Source organism: Mus caroli, unplaced genomic scaffold (genome assembly GCF_978045245.1).
Source record: "Mus caroli unplaced genomic scaffold, Mus_caroli_1 scaffold_15, whole genome shotgun sequence".
Classification (NCBI taxonomy): Eukaryota; Metazoa; Chordata; class Mammalia; order Rodentia; family Muridae; genus Mus; species Mus caroli.
The window spans coordinates 67,634,394-67,653,834 of NW_028227270.1; the positions used below are offsets into that span (position 1 = coordinate 67,634,394).

Genomic DNA, 19,441 nt, shown 5'->3' on the forward strand with positions numbered 1-19,441 from the left:
TACATGCACACTGTGCAAATGCGCACTCACACATGCACACACACCCACTCCTGAGACGCACACGTCACATACCACACTAATCGCCACACTCATATCACAAGAGGGAGCACCTGCGCGTACACACACACACACACACACACACACACACTTCTCATTACAGATACGCTGCACACAATCCACATCTCACGAGTTCTCATAGCACACACCACACAGGCACACAGACACACAATCACTTAGTGATTCCACCCACAGACACATGTCTATGAGTGTCTCTGAATACTGTCAACGTCTTTCTAAAACACAAACTGTGAGAACAGTTCCTGGAACTCCTGGCTGACCTCAAGGATGACTACAGGACAGAGTAGGAGTGTGGTGATGAGGACAAGGCGCTGTAGTCACTTGGCGTTGGCCGATGGCTGTCACGGAATGAACTCCCCTGTGAAGGCTGTGGCAGTGAGTCAAAGGATCACTGTGCTCCCCAATAGGGTAGTGTGGCACACAGGGCCATGCTCCATTCCACAAGCCCAGGGCCAGGTTCGAATTCAAAGCCATCTCTCTCCAGATCTGAGTGGTGCGTGCCAGCAGAGAGGAAGTGGCTTGAGGTTGTCTGTCAAGTTGCAGAGTGACCACAAGACCCAAGTCCCCAGTATTGTCTCAAGTGAGTTCTTTTCTCCCATGCTGCCTATCTACAATAAGTTCAGCTTTTTCTCTGGAACCATGATACCAAGTGTCAGGGTGCTTCAGAAATACAACCCAATAGGATATAAGCATGTATGAACATGCATGTAGCACAAACACACTCTCCAGGAGGGACTGACTCACACGGGGGGTGGGGGGCAATAAACCAAACCCTACGGAGTTAATGCCCCAGTCAAGTCTGAAGCCATATGCACTGCTGTGGGTAAGCCAAAGACAACCATCAGGGAGGACTCTCTAACTACCGGGATTGGCCCTCGGTCTTCTGAACAGTCTATTCATGCCCACAGGGATCAGACAAAGCCTCCACACACTGGCCAGCCATATACTGCAGCAGACAGATGTTTATCTCACCCAAACATTCTCACAAGCATGCTGAGAATGGTGTTCAGGAAGTATCTAAGTCCCCCAAAGCTCAGGCCAGGGGAGGAGGCATATAATCAGGCACCTGCTGACCTCTCCGTGGAAAACCAACCGCTTCTTAGTTTCTAGCTGAAACTGTGTGATTGGTCGGCTCGCTAGCTCACACACTTTTACTTTCTGACACACCTGTCTGATTCTGTCCTTTCTGGGGATGGTTGCAGAACATGGATCCCCTCGTTCTGCTGCTCCTGCTGAGGCTATGAATTGGTTTTTCTCTCATCATCCAGCAATACCCAAGGGAAGATGCATTTGGAGAAATCTGCCTGTAGTGGGCTCTATGGACCTAGAGACCCACTGTGAGAGCTGAGTATCTGAGCTTTAAAGCCCAGATACAGAACAGCAGGAGGGGTAAGGTCACTAGCATGGTCCACAGAGGAAAGGTCTCCATCACAGCAGACAGGGGAGGGGCCTCCATCAGAACAGACATCACAACAAGGAACAAGACAGGGAGAAGGAGGCCTGGACTGGGAAGATGGCTGCTTCTGGTTAGGAAACTTGGAGGGAAAAGAAACCTCATTGAAAGACAGGTTTTAGGGATACCACAGGGATGCTGTGGGTGGAATCACTCTTAGGAAAGCCTGTCATTAGCAGTAAGAGCCCTGGTACCTCTCAGGCTGTGGGAGTCTGGTGTCTGAGGCTGGAGGAGCTGTCATAGAGAGACTCAGGGTCACCCTCTTCTATCCAGAGGACCATTTACCTGGTGAATGGAGAGACAGATGCTGTATAAAACACACCTCCAGCAGCTGGGGCAGTGATGGTGACACAGTGGGAAACAGCTAGAGCACCAGGCCTTTTTGTGGGGTTAGACATAGCGACCAAGAAACTGTTGTTACCCTGGCCTCAGGAAGTGGCTGCAGAAACAGCTACAGAAGCATCTTCAACTGCGGCCACCTCTGCCTTCTTTAACTGGATGCTGTAGGAGTCAAGCACACAGAGACACACCCATTCTCACTGCACTTGGGGAGAGAACTAGCTTTCCCCAGCCATATCCAAGACACTAGGCAAATTTGGGAGGCTAGGCAAGTAGGACCAGAGCTCAGGAGAATCATGCTGCTACTGAGCAGCCAAGACAGCTGGAGCCCTGCAGCCTGGCTCCTGTGACCCGGAGGGCTTGTGCGTCTCACCGGGCAACAGAGAAGGCCAAGACCAGCCAAGAGCTGCCTTTACATGCCAGATGAACCCCAAGAAAGCAGTAAATTCATCTTCTGTAGGCAAGAAAGCCCTGAGAAAAGGTAGCAGGGACCTGGAACCCTGCCTGCTCGGGAATTTAGCTGCGGTCTGCTTCCTCTCCCCTCTCCTTCCCCAAGCTGGTCTGGAGATCTTTTGCATTTCCTTTGTAACTGACAATTGTGCGTGCGGTTCCCCCCAAAGATTCTCATTTCTCCCCACATGGCCGGTGAGGCTTGCCCAGAGCGCAGGAGTAGACTGGGGTGCAGTTAAGTAAGGTAGACAAGACACAGGAGTCAGGACCTGAAATGTACAAGAGGCTGGGGTCCCTGCTTTCAGCTCCGAAAGGGATGGGGGCAGGGGCAGGAGTCCGAAGGGGCAGGGGGCTTAGCTTACCAGTTCAAGCTGGTAGTCGGTTGATTTCAGGTTAAAGATTGTATAGTTAAAACTAGTCACCTCGAGGTCAGTAACAGTATTAATAAGAATCCGCTCAAATCCTTCTGGACACTTAGGTAGATATCTACCCAAGCCCAGTTCTGCACCCAGTTTGGTATCTGCAGCTGCTGGGTTCTGGAGCACTTAAAATTAGCAGGATAGACGCAGAACCTTGGAGTCAGAGTACAGGTTTGGGGGTGGGGGGGAAGGTGATCGGCAGAGGAATAGGGGCTTAGGGAATACAGAGGGTTGAAGAGCCCCAGCCCGAGTCCCAGAGTCCAGACAGCGCGGATGCAGAGAAGTAATCCAGAGACTGGGCGGGGAAGTAGCCGAGGCGGGGACATGGCTGCAAACCAGGGCCCAGGGCGTATCTGGGGACCAGCCCGCGAAGCTCTGAAGCTTGGGTTAGGGGCGGCAGGAGGCGGGGTGACTTTGGGCCCCGCCCCGGAGGGCAGTGCAAAAGTTTGCCTTCGGATCCTCTGGGGCAGAGTCTGGGAGAACAAGTTCAGGGGCAGGCGACAAGGTCCGGGTGCTGAACAGGGTGGCTGGACAAGCCTAGCGGGAGAGAAACCTGAGGCCACGAGCGACCTCCGGAGGAGCCCCTAGACTGGAGTTTTAGCGGAGACACGGCAGCATGCAACCAGCCCAGATGCGCCTTGCAGAACGAGGTGAGCGGCGGGACCGGATCCCGGGGTTGCACAAACCAGAGTTGTGGGTTGGGCGCCTGTTTGAACCCCCTTTTTGGATAAAATTTCAACCAAGTCGGGGCACCAGAGTGACTTGGGCTCGCGAGTGCCTCGCTTCGGCCACCCCCTCCTGTTCATATCCCGGAGAACAGGACATAACCGCCCGTTGGAGCTGGTGGAGAGGTATAGGGTTCCTTTAAATAACAACCAGGGCTTTTTAAATGTGTTTGTAAACCCGGAGCAGAGGGAGCAGGCAGTCCAAGGGAAAGATTCTTGCTTTACTTGGCTAATTAAGAAGTTAGACAATCTTAGGAGAAGAAAACCTGGGCACTGGGAACGGCTGTGGGTTTTCCCTCTGGGAGAAAGCAAATGATTCTTGTAAGTTTTATTAGTGACAAAATTCCAGTTTTCTTAGCACTTCTCAAACTAGACAATTAGGAGTGTCGGGCCTGGAGCTAGAAGACAAGGTGCCAGCAAAGTGATAATGAGAGAGAAGATTGGTGTGTCATCTGTTCTTAACTGAAATAGAAGAAAGGGAAGGGTGACCATTAACCATGTGCCTGTACACGGTCTCTGTGTCCCTGTCTCTCCAGCCTTGAACAATCCTGACACCATGTTCTTTAGATTTGATGTAAGAGGGGTTTCTGGTCAGCTGTTAAAAGGGAATACTTTGCTTTGAACAAACACCTCTTCTTCTTGACACCCGCCTCCTCCAAAGCCTCCAGAGTCACTCATTCTAAGATCTGCAGCCAGAAGTCTCTGGTATTGCATATCACCACCTACAAAAATGTGTCTATTCAAAGTTCCATCCTTCATAGACTAAAACCAAGCAGACGGGGGTGGGGGATGGGGGGGCCAAGAGAATATAATTCCTAGAAAGTGGAGCAAGGGGTTACATACCTCAGGTAAAGGCCTGGCAAGTTGTGGCTGTGGTCAGGGCTGTTTGGTTGAGGTGGTGGTGGTGGTGGTGGTGGTGGTGGTGGTGTGTGTGTGTGCCTGTGTGCAGGCGCTCTGTTTGGGTAGCTGTGGAGGAATCTAGATCTGTAAGCTTCTTAAGGGGTGCAGAGCTCAGTGCTTGGGGGAGTATTGTGTGGCCATATACCTTCACATCAGATCTTTCCATCAGCAGACTGGCAGATGTTCTCATCTGGTCAGTGTCAGTCTGCCCACATACATCAGAGCTTGCCCTTAGGAAGCCCCAACCGGCATTTGGGGAGATTGACGTCATAACCACTTAGCATCTCCCCGAAGCCATTTGCTCTTTACACACACACACACACACACACACACACACACACACACACACACACCATACCGAGACCCTCCTGGCTGTCTACCATATTTGGATGCAGGAACTCCCATTTCCTGCGAAGCTTTACGTACTGACCTGATGCCCTGCTTCCCATGAGTCAGGGACTGGTCCCTTTTCTAGAAAGCATGATCCTTTGTTACACAGATTTTTTCCTCAGTGCCTACAGTTTGTGGGTATATTTCTCTATTACAAGGATAATACACATGTTGAGTGTGTCATAATTTTGAAAATGTCGGGGTCCCCTTGTGGTAGCTGAATCCCTCCTTTTCCATCAAAGTCTGAAGGGCCACTCTTGAGCAAGCTGTTTGTGTGAGCTGGGATGTGGTGTTGGGGTTCCTTGAATCTTGTTGTCACGTCTACCCCCACGATTCCATGTTTATCAATTTTGGATCTCTGTTATAGCATTCTAAAAGGTTTCTTCCCCACAAGTGCTTGGAAGAGGTGATCAGCAGGCTGACTGTGACCCTTGGGTCTTAATCCTATTCCCCCATCTTTTAGAGTTATCTAAACATTCCACCCGAGCTCCAAGGCTGGTATTGGGATGCCAGTAGCTACAAGCAATTAGACTGCAAAGACACCAAGAGGCTCTTAGCACCTCCTAGTTAAGGGACCTATGACAAGAGACGAACTCATAAAAACCTTATCCCTGAAGGGATGGACTGGACAGATGCTTCACACCCAGCCTACCCAGGCTCTGCCATTAGGAACTTCAGCTTCCCCCTGTGTGCATTCAGAAGTCACATACTATCGTAGGGCTAGATGTGACACGAAGTGACCAGGATGGACTTCCCCGGCAAGACACCTCATGCTTGCACATATCGTTAACTTCCTGATGGAAGTGATTTCCACAAATCCACATTCGTTTTCTGGAAAGCTTGGCAGTAAGTTGGTCCCCTGTCATTGCCGGGAACAGGCACTGTAGGGAGAATTTGAGAAGCCTGACCAGCAGGCAAAGGGGAAGACAAATATAAAACAAAATTAGATCTTGCATCCACGATTCGATGCCTTTCTACAGACAAGTCTGACGCGCAAGATGTTCACAGGGCACCCAGTGTTCTTGGGACATAACCTCCATATCTGGGGTTTCTTGGACCGCATCCAGATTTGTGTATCGTCTTGTTTGCTAATGAGAAGGACATGTTCGGCAGACAGCAGGACATGGAAAGCCCCACCAGGCAGAGGCACTCGTGTCCATGCCTGAAGGAAGGAAAGGAGGAGAAACGGGGAGCCTTCCCCGGCTTTCATCTGTAACCTTTGTCTCACAGGGTGCTTCACTGATGACCCTAGCTCAGCATGCCCAGTGTGGGGGGCTGTGTGAGTGAAGCCTTCCTTCTACCCTGAACAGTCTTCTAGAGGCAGAGTGAGGTCTAGACAGAAAAGCAGAGTGAGAGGACTCAGGAGCAAAGGAACTCTCCAGGAGTGGGAGCCATGGACTGGCCCTCTGGTTATGTCATTTCTTGGTTCTTTTAAATGAAAAAAAAAAAAAAACCAAAAAAACGAAAACTCCAGCTTTCCAAGAAACGTTGCTCACTGTCAAAAACTGGATGCTTTAATACGATTCAGAGACTGAGGTCATTGACATCTCTGGAAGGAGTCCTTCCTCTAACGAAGAGAGATGTCTTTTTCTCTGAGATTTTTGAGAAAGAAGCAAGGAGGAAAATAAAAAAGAGGAGAGGGGGAGAGAGGGAAGGGGAGGGAGAAGGAGGGGGCACACTAGATAGCAGAGATATTTTCCCTCCTTTTCCTTCTTTTTATAGTTTGTTTACTCTTTAAACCGACATATGGAGAAAGTGAGTCGCTAGTGTAGAAGGCACATCTGGAATCTATCAGACCCCTCTCCCAGGCTCGCTTTTCCCTAAGGGAAGCTGCTTTTGGATGGGGGGGGGAGGGCAGGCATGCCTAATATTGGCGGGTTCTCGTGTAGGGTCACCCACCACTGAGCCATTTGGTCAAGGCGTCTCCTTCCTTCTTGGCAAAAAGAAAATATGTTTGGTGTCAGATTGTTTCAAGGAAAGCTGTGCGATCCCAGTGTGGTGAGGCCAAAGTGAGAAGGTTCAGGGGATGGGGGATGGGGGGACAGGGGGTGGGAGAGGGCATCTCGGATGTGGACAGTGGCTCCCATTAAATGCAGAGTGCCTGAGGACTCCAGTCCAATCCCCATCAGATCAGAGGGGTGCAGGAGAAGGGAGGAGGGGTCTGCTGGGGGTGTCGGAATGCTTGCTAACCAAACCTTGGGGGTACTGATGAACACCGGCAAGGGGCTGCCTACAAACCTGTGCTGAGGAGACCGGTGCTGCTGAGGGAGTCCTCCGCTCTAGAACTCAGTGGGACCAGAACATGCCTCAGATTTTGGAAGACACATAAACTAGTCTCTGTGTGGCCACAATCTCAACATTAGACTTCTTTAAAAAAAAAAATTGTGTGTGTGTGTGTGTGTGTGTGTTAGGGGCACTTCTCTCTGTGTGTATGTGTGTGCGCATATACATTTGTTTGAGTAAGGGGCACATGTGTGTGTTCGTGTACGTGTGTGTGTGTGCGCGCGTGTGTGTGTTAGGGGCACTTCTCTCTGTGTGTATGTGTGTTCGCATATACATTTGTTTGAGTAAGGGGCACGTGTGTGTGTGTGCGCACACGCGTGTGTGTGCATGCATGTGTGGGAATGCAGCTGCTTATGTAGATCGGCACATGTATGGAGGTTAGACGACAACCTCAGGAATCAGTCCTTGCCTTTGTTTGAGACAGGGTTTCCTTTGTTAGTCATTGTGTTGTACACCAGGCTAGCTGGCCCAGCCTCTGGCAAATCTGCCTCTGCCTCCCATATTGTGTGGGAGTGCAGGGATTACAGAAGTTTACTGACATGCCTGGCTTTACATGCCACCTGGGAATTCAAACCTAGGCTCTCAGTGTCTACAGAAGGGCTTTGCTGTCTGAGCCATCTCCCTACCCATAGCTCCCTTCTCTTCCAAAGGAAATGCATCGGCAGTCCAACTTACAATGTCGTTGCCAGACTTCATTCCTTTCCCAACGCCCAATGCAAAACTGCCTACTGCATCTCCCGCGCCTTCAGTGGGAACACCTTGACACCCCCCCACCCCCCACAAAAGCCTATTTTATAGGCCTAACTGGACAGCTACTGTCAGAGAGGCCAGCGCTTCTGGGTCATGGTTACAGTCTACCCATTGCACCAATGTGCCCCTTTAGAAAGCAAGAGTGACCTGCAAAGATGCAGGGACTTGTTCACCAAAAGAATGTGTGAGAAACAACCCTTGTCTGTGATAGATCAGACCCATAGAGGGCGCTGTGCAGAGATGGGTAAAGAGCAAGCTGGTTCGCCCTGCATCCACAAGTGTGGTTAGGTGCCTCATGCAGGGTGTGCCATGGGTTCATTTACATACTGAAAGAAACAGAATAAATTCACTTGGGTGAGAAACCCAAACAGTGGACACATGCTGGGTGACAGTAGTGACCAGCAGAGACCCCTGGTGGCCTGGTGGCTGATTTGAGTGCTGGTTCCAAGAGTGTTTGGTTGTCTGTGTGGTGAGGCAGGCTGACTTCCTGGTGCATCATTCATTTGGTGACAGAACTGAAACACCAAACCTAGCCCTAAGCAGAGCTCACTGACACACATGACTGAGGCTTTCTTTTAGCTCAGTGGAACCTATCTGACCTATTCTAAACAGAGCGAAGGACTCCTGTGACCTGCCTCTGACCACGCAGCGATATCTAGATGTCTCCAAAACCAATCTGGTGCTTAGCCCAGGACTTAGCTCTCAGGATGTAACCAGCTTTACAATCGTGATAAACCAGAGAAAATAGGTGTTTAGGTCCCAGAGAGCCAGACAGCTTCAAGATGCAAATGCAGGGGAACAGAATGGAATCTAACAAAAGATGCTCTATAAAATCTCTGCTGCTTGAGAGATGAGTTTTAATTAAGGGGAACCATGGTCCAGGCTTTAGCAGCACAGTAGACTAGCTTGTAAGCACTTGGCCTCTGCGAGTCCTGGCATGTCCACTATCATTTTCATCGTGGATATTTAATTGCTGGTGTCTGCTTCTCTCTTCACCTGTTTTTCTTTCACTCTGCTCGGTCTTCTTCTATGCAGGAAGAAAATTTTTAAAAAGATCCACTCCTGAAGAGTGTCCCTGCCTTTCTTCACCTTCTGTTCCCCCTGGAACAGTGGTCCCCAACCTTCCTAATGCCTCGGCCATTTAACACAGTTCCTCGTGTTGTGGTGATTCCCGCCCCCACCCCCCAAGCACCACCACTGTAAAGTCATTTTCCTTGTTATTTCATTACTGTCATTTCACTGCTGTTAGGGAATCATAATATACACGTTTTCTGAGACAGGAATTTGCCAAAGGGTCACAATCCATGGCTTGAGATCAGATCTGCCTGATTGGAGGGACTCTCTTTCCTTCTGCTCACGCTGGAGGTAAAAGCTCAAACTCTCCAGGGAGGAGTGGGGTGTGTCCAGTGCTGTGGGAGGCTGGGCAAGCGAGACACTGGAAACAATCTGCATTGGTACGTGCATGGCACGAGGGCTGGGGAGATGGCTCAGTGAGGAAAGTGCTCGCCTCTTGAGCAGGAGGACCCGGATTCAATTCTCCGAGCTCCTGTGAAAAAGCAGGGTGTGGTGGCGCATGCGTGTATTCCCAACTCTGGGGAAGCAGAGACAGGAGCAACCCTGGGGCACGCTGGCCAGCCAGACAAGTCTACTGGGCAAGTTCCAGGCCAGTGAGAGACCCTGCCTCAAAACACATGAATGGCAAGCACAGCCATAACAAACCCAAGGTAGACAGCATCTGAGGAGCAACACCCGAGACTGACTCGTGGCTTTCACACGAGCACATGTGCACACAAAGGCTAACCTAAGTACATTTGTCTTCCCCAGAACAAGAAACCTGGAGGGGAACCTCAATTCTCAGCAGTGTTGTGAGCTATCTTGTCTATCTGTTCTCAGGACTGAAACCCCTGATGGCAGAGCAGACAGCCGCTCAGGGCTATTTGAAAACAAACCTGGGCATCTACACAGCATAGCATGGGGTGGGTCCTCCACCATCTGTAAGAACCCAGATCCACTCTGTAAGTAAGGAAGGCCAGCTGCTGTGTCAGGGGACAGCCCCCGAGGACATGAGGATGGACACTGATCATCTGGATGGCTTTTCCTGCCTTTGGCGTCTAATCTTGACTATCAACTTGAGGACATGTAGAATCAGCATGAAAACAAAACAGATCTGGGCAGGAACTACTTTGTAGATCAGGTTAATTGAAATGGATGGGCAGGACCATCCCATAGGGTGGGGTCCTGGACTGAATAAAAAACAGAGAATGCAGAACTGGTGAGATGGCTCAGTGGTTAAGAGCACTGGCTGCTCTTTCAGAGGTCCTGAGTTCAATTCCCAGTAACCACATGGTGGCTCACAACCATCAATAGGGGGATCTGGTGCCCTCTTCAGGCAGGCGGATGTATATGCAGCAGAGCACTCATACATTAAATAAGTAAAATTTTAAAAACAACAAGAAAAACGAGGCCAGCTGACCACCAACAATCTTTCTGCTTCCTGACTGTGGACATGATGTGACCAGCTGCCTCCAGCTTCCGCACATGGCACGTATCTTCCCCACTGTGGTAGACTGCACCCTTGAACCGGGAGCCAGATAAACCCCTCTTTTCCTACGTTGCTTTTGTTGGGTATGTTGTTGCATCTCTGAAAACTGGCTGCTTACAATTCCTAGTCTTCTAATGAGAGCTTTCGCTATGCTTTTCTTAAAGTGATGGCGACCCTGACGAAAGGTCATGGGAGCTGGCCTGACCCTAGATGGTGCCACAAGATGAGCAGAATGTGGATTGGGGTTTGACAGACAGATGAGATTTAAACTAAAATCAGGAGGCCTGGGCTGCATGTGAGTGTATACAGCTCAGTTAGCTGAGTGTTCGCTTATCAGCTGAGAGGCTTTGAGTTCAATGCCCTCCCCCTGCCCCCACTCCCACCCCTCCCACCCCCGCACTGCATGAAACAGCATGGTGGGTTGAGCATGTAATTCCAGCAGTTAGGAGGCAGAGGCAGGAGGGTCAGAAATTCAAGATCATTGTAGCAACTTCCAGGTCAGGTTATGTTACTTGATACTCGATGATGATGATGATGATGATAGGAGGAGGAGGAGGAAAAAGAGACTTGTAGAATTGTCCTGCCTGCCTCAAGAAGAACTTTTAGAAGCCCAGTGGGGAGCTTGGTTGGGTGTGAGAGGGGGCTCGCTCAATGGGTGCCAGGAGTCCTGAGCATATGAACCCCCTCTGTATCACCAGTATCTTATGCTCAGAATCACTCTCTGAAGTTAAAAGAAGGCAGAGTAAAGGTCCCCCCAGCCAGTGGCACTCAGACTGACTATGACTCAAGCCCTGCATCATCCCAGGCAGCTCAGATACTTGGACTAGGCCAAGGGCAGCTCCAGGTAGAATGCAGACATCAACTCAGACAGTTCCTGGGAAATCTAGAATAGCAGATGCCTGCGAGGGGCCAGGAATCTAGGAGATTCCTCTGCCAAGAAGCTACAGGCCTCCTCTTTCCAATGTCACCAATGCTAAGCTCCCCACCCCCACCCCCACCCCCGTGATGGAAAAAGAAGAGGCTTACACCAAACCCACTGCTCCCAGGGGGTATCTCAGGGGTACAGAGTCTCCCAGGAGTCACTTTCTCTTCTCAGCCCTATAGTACCATCTATAGAGGAACCCCTGGTATCCTTCAGGGATTGAAGTCCCTGTTGGGAGAAGCTCCTGCTGGTGGGTGAGCCCCGCGGTGTTGGCCCATGTGTCTAGGAACCAAATGTAGGCCTGGAGCTTAAACACTGAGTAAATCCTCAGCGGGTACGCAAAGTCGGCTATTTTCAGCTCACCTCCCTTGGACCTCATCAGATATTTAAGAATCCAGTAACTTTAATTTAAACTAAGTGAGCATAGAGAGGGGGTGTCGGAAGGAACAGAAAGAGGTGAGACCCAGTTGGACAGAGGACTCAGTTCTAAAGTTCTGCAGTTGGCTTGGGTTCACCCCAATGAAGAACACAAAGATAGGGGCCTCCGAACTTGCAAATGCTTAAGGAGTGGAGAATGCGAATGGCTATGCTGTGGTCATCACCGATGTATGCACCTGTCACCATGCCACACCCACAAAGATGTACAAGTAGGTGTGTCAACGACAGTAAAAAATAAATGGTTAGCCCGTGCCCATCAAGCACTGCCTTCACAACTGCTCGGCAGAGCACCAGAGTCTCGGAGGTGGATGGAGATGAGATGTAAGCCAGGTTAACACATCCACAGGCCAGTGGGCAGGCCTGGTGACACGGCTCAGTTGGTGAAGTGCTTGCCATGCAAGCATGAGTGAAAACCTGAGTTCAGGACCCCCCAGCACCCAGGTAGAAAGCTAGGTTTGGTGTATGCATCTGTAATCCTAGTGCTGTGGGCAAGTAGACAGGAGGATTCCCTGGAGCTCAGTGGCCAGCCAATGTGGCTGCATGGATGTGCTTCAGGTTCAGTCACACACATGGGAATACATGTGCATGCATTTGCATCACAGGCACACATGCTTATTCTCTTTCTTACATGCACATACACGTGCATGCACACATACACACAGACACATGCATGCACACAGACACAGACATATGCATGTACACATGCACATAAACACATGCCTGCACACATACACATGCATACACACATACATACAGGCACATGCATATACACACACATACACACATGCAGGCACACACAGAGACACTTAATTTTTCAGGGTTTGATGTTTCCACTCAAGGCCTTCACAGCCAAGTATGGCCTTCTAGTCCCAGGCATTGTAAATATGCTATTTTATACTCCTGGCCCAGACTTTTTCCTTTCAAGCCACACTCAAAGTTCACGTCATTACCCTTCCCTTCCCTTTCTTCCTTTAACCTCAGTGGCCGCTTCTTCCAGGACAGTTCGAGTTCCTTCCTCTCTGAGCTCTGCTCAGTGCAGTGGCCGCAGGGTTCTTGCCCAGGCTCAGGCTGCTCTTCCTGCCCTCCCTCTGTGGTCAAAGTGTAGGGCTGTCTGCCAGGTGGGCCAAAGGCCCATCCAGACCCCAAAGGAATCAGCCCAAGGAAGTATGGGTGCTTCTCACGGTACTGCTCCAAACTTCATCCTGGAGGACCCAGAAGTCTCTCAGATACCACTTTTCCTACTGTGTTCTGGTTTTCCTCACCCCTTCTTTCTTCCCTTTCATCCTCCTCTCCTTCATCTCCTTCCTTCTAATCCTCCCTCCCTCACTTTTTCCCATCCTGAGAAAAATCTGATTCCCTCCACAGCTGGGAATACTGGCTTACCAGCTCCCACGTGGTGGGTGAGAAGTAACGCAGTATTTCCTGGTGCCTGGAGATTTCCAAGTGGAAGCTTGCTCGTTTCTGCTGCGGTTACAGGATTCACAGATTCGCACTCTGAGGTTTCTTCTCTGGCAGCTCCAGGCCCCTAACAGCTTTCCCTGGTTTCTATCTTAGAGACTTGGCCTATGTTCCAAGCACTCCCTGCACATCAGCCCTCCACACGCGTTAGCATTTTCCACACTTGGGGCTGCTGAATGGTGATCACTTGCTCTAAAGCGCCTTCTATTTTCATCTCCTTACAGAGCCTATTTTCAACACTCTTCCCGAAGTCAGGCCTGCACGCCTTCAGGAACCCACCACCACGATCCCAATTGTTCCCTGAAATGAACGTTCCTGGCGCGCCCTCTCGTGGACTGTTGAAGTAACCATCTATCTCTAGGAAGCCATGGCAACCACGCATGCGCAGGGCCACCAGCCAGTCTTGGGGAATGACACTCTCCGGGAACATTACGATTACGTGGGGAAACTGGCAGGCAGGCTGCGGGACCCCCCTGAGGGTGGCACCCTCATCACCACCATCCTCTTCTTGGTCACCTGTAGCTTCATAGTCTTGGAGAACCTGATGGTTTTGATCGCCATCTGGAAAAACAATAAATTTCACAACCGCATGTACTTTTTCATCGGCAACTTGGCTCTCTGCGACCTGCTGGCCGGCATAGCCTACAAGGTCAATATTCTGATGTCCGGCAGGAAGACGTTCAGTCTATCTCCAACCGTGTGGTTCCTCAGGGAGGGCAGTATGTTCGTAGCCCTGGGCGCGTCCACCTGCAGCTTACTGGCCATTGCCATTGAGCGACACCTGACCATGATCAAGATGAGGCCGTATGATGCCAACAAGAAGCACCGCGTGTTCCTTCTGATTGGGATGTGCTGGCTAATTGCCTTCTTGCTGGGTGCCCTGCCAATCCTGGGCTGGAACTGCCTGGAGAACTTTCCCGATTGCTCTACCATCTTACCCCTCTACTCCAAGAAATACATCGCCTTCCTTATCAGTATCTTCACCGCCATTCTGGTGACCATCGTCATCTTGTATGCGCGCATCTACTGCCTGGTCAAGTCCAGCAGCCGCAGGGTGGCCAGCCACAACTCTGAGAGATCCATGGCCCTTCTGCGGACCGTAGTGATAGTGGTGAGTGTGTTCATCGCCTGTTGGTCCCCCCTTTTTATCCTCTTCCTCATCGACGTGGCCTGCAGGGCGAAGGAGTGTTCCATCCTCTTCAAGAGTCAGTGGTTCATCATGCTGGCTGTCCTCAACTCGGCCATGAACCCTGTCATCTACACGCTGGCCAGCAAAGAGATGCGGCGCGCCTTCTTCCGGTTGGTGTGCGGCTGTCTGGTCAAGGGCAAGGGGACCCAGGCCTCACCCATGCAGCCTGCCCTCGACCCAAGCAGAAGTAAGTCAAGCTCCAGTAACAACAGCAGCCACTCTCCGAAGGTCAAGGAAGACCTGCCCCGCATGGCTACTTCTTCCTGCATCATTGACAAAAACAGGCCGTTTCAGAACGGGGTCCTCTGCAAGTGACGGTCTCAACAGGGCAAGCTCTGCAGCCACACCTATTTATTGCATGCATCACTTCCACGTGGGGCCTTAAGAGATCTTAACTCTGGAGGTCTGCTTGCTGTGGCCAGACTGTGTGGCATCTCCTGAAGAGGAGACCCAAGGAGTCACCAACGCATTTCAGCCTGGACTTGGGATGTGCCTTATCTGTTGCAGGCTCCATCCTTCTGAATGTACCAAGCTGCTGACACGGTGCACTGCCTTCGGATGCCGCTTCCCCTGGTCCAGGGAAGGCAGGTGGTGATGTGCTATGCACATGCACATTGGGATGATGTCTCCCTGCTTTCACACTACATTTATTTTCCATAGAATGGGTGCTCGTGTGTGTGTGTGTGTGTGTGTGTGTGTGTTCATTGCTGTGTTGTACAGGATGTATACGATTGATTTTCCCAGGTGGAACCCATTACAAAGTGTCAGACTTCCACACATCATTGGTCCAAACCTGCCCACACTGCTGTCCCAGGTTCAGCATGTGATAAGGTCATGTCCCCTTCCCAGTGTTCTTGCACCGGTGTTCTAACTCATAACTGTGAAAAGTTACTAAAGTATTCTGTATTCTCAAAAGCCTCACCCAAGAGCAGCCCAGGTGTGCGGGTCTTATCCTTACATTCCTGCGCCTCTCCCTCTTGGGTCCCTTGCGTAAGCTTAGGTACACCTGAGAGCCAGACTATGTGGTCATTGAGGCATTTCTGAAAGCCACAGCAAAGCCAGCTGGGATCTCTCAGAATGCAGGCACCACTAAAGGAAGAACTCCTAAGGAGAGGCAAGATGCTCTCCACTGTCGGTAATCTTTCTAGGGACTGCAGTCGGTCTGCTGCATGTAGAGAGGTTCCCGCAGTGACGTTCACAAGCCAGTCCTTCATCTCTATGGTCCCGAGTTCAAGTCTATAGAGAGAAGCTTGAGGCTGGTTGTCCCCTTTGCTGTCACCCTTTGCTGGCAAGGAGCTGGAGCTGTCAGCAAAGCTTCTCAACTCCCTCAGTTATGGACCCTGTCCAGGACTATTCAGTGAGAGGAATCCGCCAGGCTGGGAGGTGTGATGTAGTTATTTGTGCACTCTTTAGAGAGAACCATTCCAATCCCCATATGATGGACGCTCTAGCCACTCTCCTCCGCTTGGACCTGCGTTCATTTGTCCATCCTGTAAAGAAAATGCGTAGAAGACACCTCTGAACATCCCCTACCCAAGGACTCTGCCCACAGGGCACACAGATGAAAGGTGGGTGCGTTGGAGGGTGGCCAGCATGCATGCTCCCAGAACAGCCTTCGGAAAGACTCTCATTTGAGGAAATGTCATGTCAAGGCTCCCCATAAGTTGATTAGCCTCAGAGACTGTTGCCTTACGAACCCTGGAAGAGCAGCCTTTACACACTTATGGGCCTTTTTAAAACTGATTTTTTTTTCCTCTTGGTGGTTACCTGATGGCATTTGCTCTTGCTTAGGGACATTTTTCTGGGTCTTAGGTAACCCTGGTCTGACTAACTAAAGACTTCCCCTCATGTCACTCCTGATGGATATAGGTCACTGCCAAGAAATTCTGCTCAATCATTGGCCTTGCCCTTCTCTATGTCACCGAGAAAATGTTGCCATGTTGACAAAACCCATGGCATTTCTGAAAAAGGAAAGCATACAAGTGCTGGGTTAAGGGAAAAATAAATAGCAGAGCAGTGTGTAAGGGAACTGAGGTGGAAAGAGAACAGGGCTTGTGGGCATGCTCTTTCATGATTGCAATGCTTTGAGGCCGTGGGTCTGGGTCATTGATATTAATCACACATTGTACAGGATTCTGGCTTCTCCATTTCCTCCTGTGTCTGCTTTCACGCAACAAACCCTTGTGGAGGGCCAGGCCCACCATCCCCAGCTAGGAGGTGACATTTGTAGCATGACAGACTGCCAAGCAACTGAAAATAAAAATACACTAAAACCCAATTGCGCTCACTTTGATGTATGCCCAGTGGATCCGTCGACCGTGATGCCAGTGTGCACACCTTTCCCTAGCTAGCCTCCGAGACAGCACTGAGACATCGGGTGCATCCAACCCTCGCCCTGAAGGTCAAAGGTCGGAAACCAGTGACACCAGAGACCCTGGGGCTCGCCCAAGGTAGTGAGCGACCTTGGCTACTTGCAGTTTATGTTTGTTAATAATAAATAAAACCAAAAGCCTGTATAAAAACCCATCCTGGAGGTCTGTGTGGTATGTTCTATTGTTTTGGAATAGACACTTGGGGGTGTAGTGGGGTGGTCTTGCTTCTCTCCCCTAGTACCTGGTCTCACGGCATTACAGGCATAAACCACATTTGATGCCCAATCACTAAGTCCCTTTTATCCCCCAGGGCCATCTTGTAGATGATGTTAGATTGAAGCTTTTGCGTACTGGATGCTACTGATACAGGTCTGGGTAGATGCTGTTTTACTGGTGGTGGTGGTAGTGGTGGTAGCGGTGGTGAGTGTGTGTATGTGTGTGCCCACCCATGTACACTATTGTGCATGCAGGAGAGGCCAGAGGTTAATGTTGGATCTCTCTCTCTATGCTCTCCATCTTGTTTTTTTGAGACACCATTTCTCACTGAACCTGAAGCTGCCAGCTTTGGCAAGATTGACTGACCACAGTCTCCCCAGCACCTGTGTTCCTCCTGTCATGGTTACAGGCACAAACTGCCCTCTGTGGCATTTACGTAGGCACAGGGCATCCCAGGGGAGCCATTTCCCAGCAGATCCTATGATTTGAAGAATGGTAATAGCCCCTCTGTAGGGAAGAAATTATAAAATAAAAAAATAAAAATGTCATCCAACCAGAAGACTAGGTTTCATTTGCCAGTGTCTGCAGATGAGCAAGCGGGTAAGCAGCCGGCAGAACTGGCTCCCTGTTTTATAGTCGGTAAGTTTTAGCCACTAACCTGCATCCCACACACAGAGGATCCATATTTGGTGTGATGCTTTGTTGACGACAGTTGTTATAACTTGTAGTGAAAAGACACCCCCACCCCACCCCCCAGTTCCACCTTCCCGCCGTCTATCACCTCTGACCTGCCCAAGGCAGTCTATGCTCCAGATCACAAAACTGGCATGAATCTTTTCAAGTGTTTCTGACAAGTTATCCCTTTTCCCACCCCTGAGGGAAAAACATAAGACCAATTTTCTAGAGAAAGGTTTCAATCTGCCCTCCTGTCTTCTGCGATGCGTTATAAGATCCAGGGCTGGCGAGTGGCTCAGAAGGCAATGTTGCTTGCCTTGGTGAGACTTGATGTCCTCAGTTCGATCCCCAGGGCCCACATGACAGAAGGAGAGAAGCCCTCCCTACATGTTGTCCTGTGACTTCTATGCACGCATGATGGCGCCCTGCCACCACACACAGACATGAGTTCTGTCACGCAAACAAGAGACACTTTTCACAGTAGCCTTTATTGCCAACAACAGACTTAACACTTACAGTCACTGAAACAATTAACTATTTAAAAATGGTTACTCCTCTCAATCTTTGAGCCGCGGTTATTCTGTGTGCTGGGAAAGAGCCGGTCACAGAAAGATAACAAGGTGCATTTTATAGAAAATGTCTAATGACACCGCTGCCGGTTCCATGCTTTAGAGACTGTATGGACAAATGAAAAAATTAAAACAAACAAACAAAAAAAACCAAAAACCTCATCACCCACGTAGTTGTCTAAGTCAGAGGGCAGAGGGGCAGCTCTGAGCTCTGGGATTGGAAGTGCATGGGTGGCCGTCCCAATGGTAAAGGCACGTGTTCCAGTACCTAATAATAACAAGAAGAGCAGCATTGTCTAGGGTTAGCCTGCCACCAGCCATACCTCGGCCATGGGGATGGGATGTTCTATGCTGCCTCCTCGTGGTTATCCCAGAAGCTCGGCTGTGGTGTGCCAGGACCATGGTGGAGGGCATGAGACCAAAAGCAACACCGTTTCTCTAAAGAGTCCCTGGAGGTGAGGGAGTCCAAGCTGGCTGATCACCTTCACCTGTTATATCTTGGGAACGCCAAATGGTCGTCATATCGCCCAAGTTTTATCAAAGAAAAATATTAGAAAACTTAAAGTTGACTTTGTATTTCTGCTCCTCAACAGGTGACTTAGGGAGCCAATTCCAGGCCAGTATCAAAGTGGCAAGGGGCGGTTGGCCACACTCCCAGGTAGTAACTGTTACAGTAACTGTTGGTGTTTCACAGCGGTTAACAGAAACAAAAAGAAATTTCAAATATGCATATATCAATATGTATAATTCGGCCACCCGAATGCTTTTGGAAAACTGTTCAATTCCTTGTTACACATTACATTACATTTACACTGAGCTGTCCCCTAATCCTGGGGCTTTTGAACATCAGATGTCTCATTCTGAACACAAAGAAATTCACATAAATTTCACAATACTCAGAAACAAGTTATATCCAAAAGTCAGTTGAACAGAGAACATTCAATTGGCAACTCACACGTAGTGTTGTTAAACAAAGAAGAGGAAAAGAAACTAGTTGTCCCCAGACTAGTTAGTCTACTGTCTCTGCCTTGTGAACTGTCGCTTGACTCTGCTGTGAGTGACTTTGGTTGTGGTAAAGGAATTTCCTCCAGTGTGAACTTGTATGTCCTCAGGAGCTCGGGTTTCAGATTCACCCCATAGGCTCGGTCCTCTATGTACAGTAGGTACATAAAGCTGTTCATTTCCTGTGGTTTCTCTTTCACCCATAGGTGTGTCTGGGGGGTCTCAGGGACTCACTTACCCCCAGGGCATCTGAGAGGGCAGCGAGAGGAAA

The 19,441-nt window shown here is 50.0% G+C and overlaps 1 protein-coding gene across 1 annotated transcript; it reads left to right on the forward strand.

Annotated features, from left to right (window-relative positions):
* Positions 1–3,179: 3,179 nt before the first annotated feature.
* S1pr3 (sphingosine-1-phosphate receptor 3) lies at positions 3,180–16,856 on the forward strand. Its single transcript, XM_021180081.3, has 2 exons — positions 3,180–3,389; positions 13,372–16,856. Exon 2 carries the CDS (start codon positions 13,515–13,517, stop codon positions 14,649–14,651), a length of 1,137 nt encoding a protein of 378 aa, XP_021035740.1. The 5' UTR covers positions 3,180–3,389; positions 13,372–13,514; the 3' UTR covers positions 14,652–16,856.
* Positions 16,857–19,441: the final 2,585 nt, after the last annotated feature.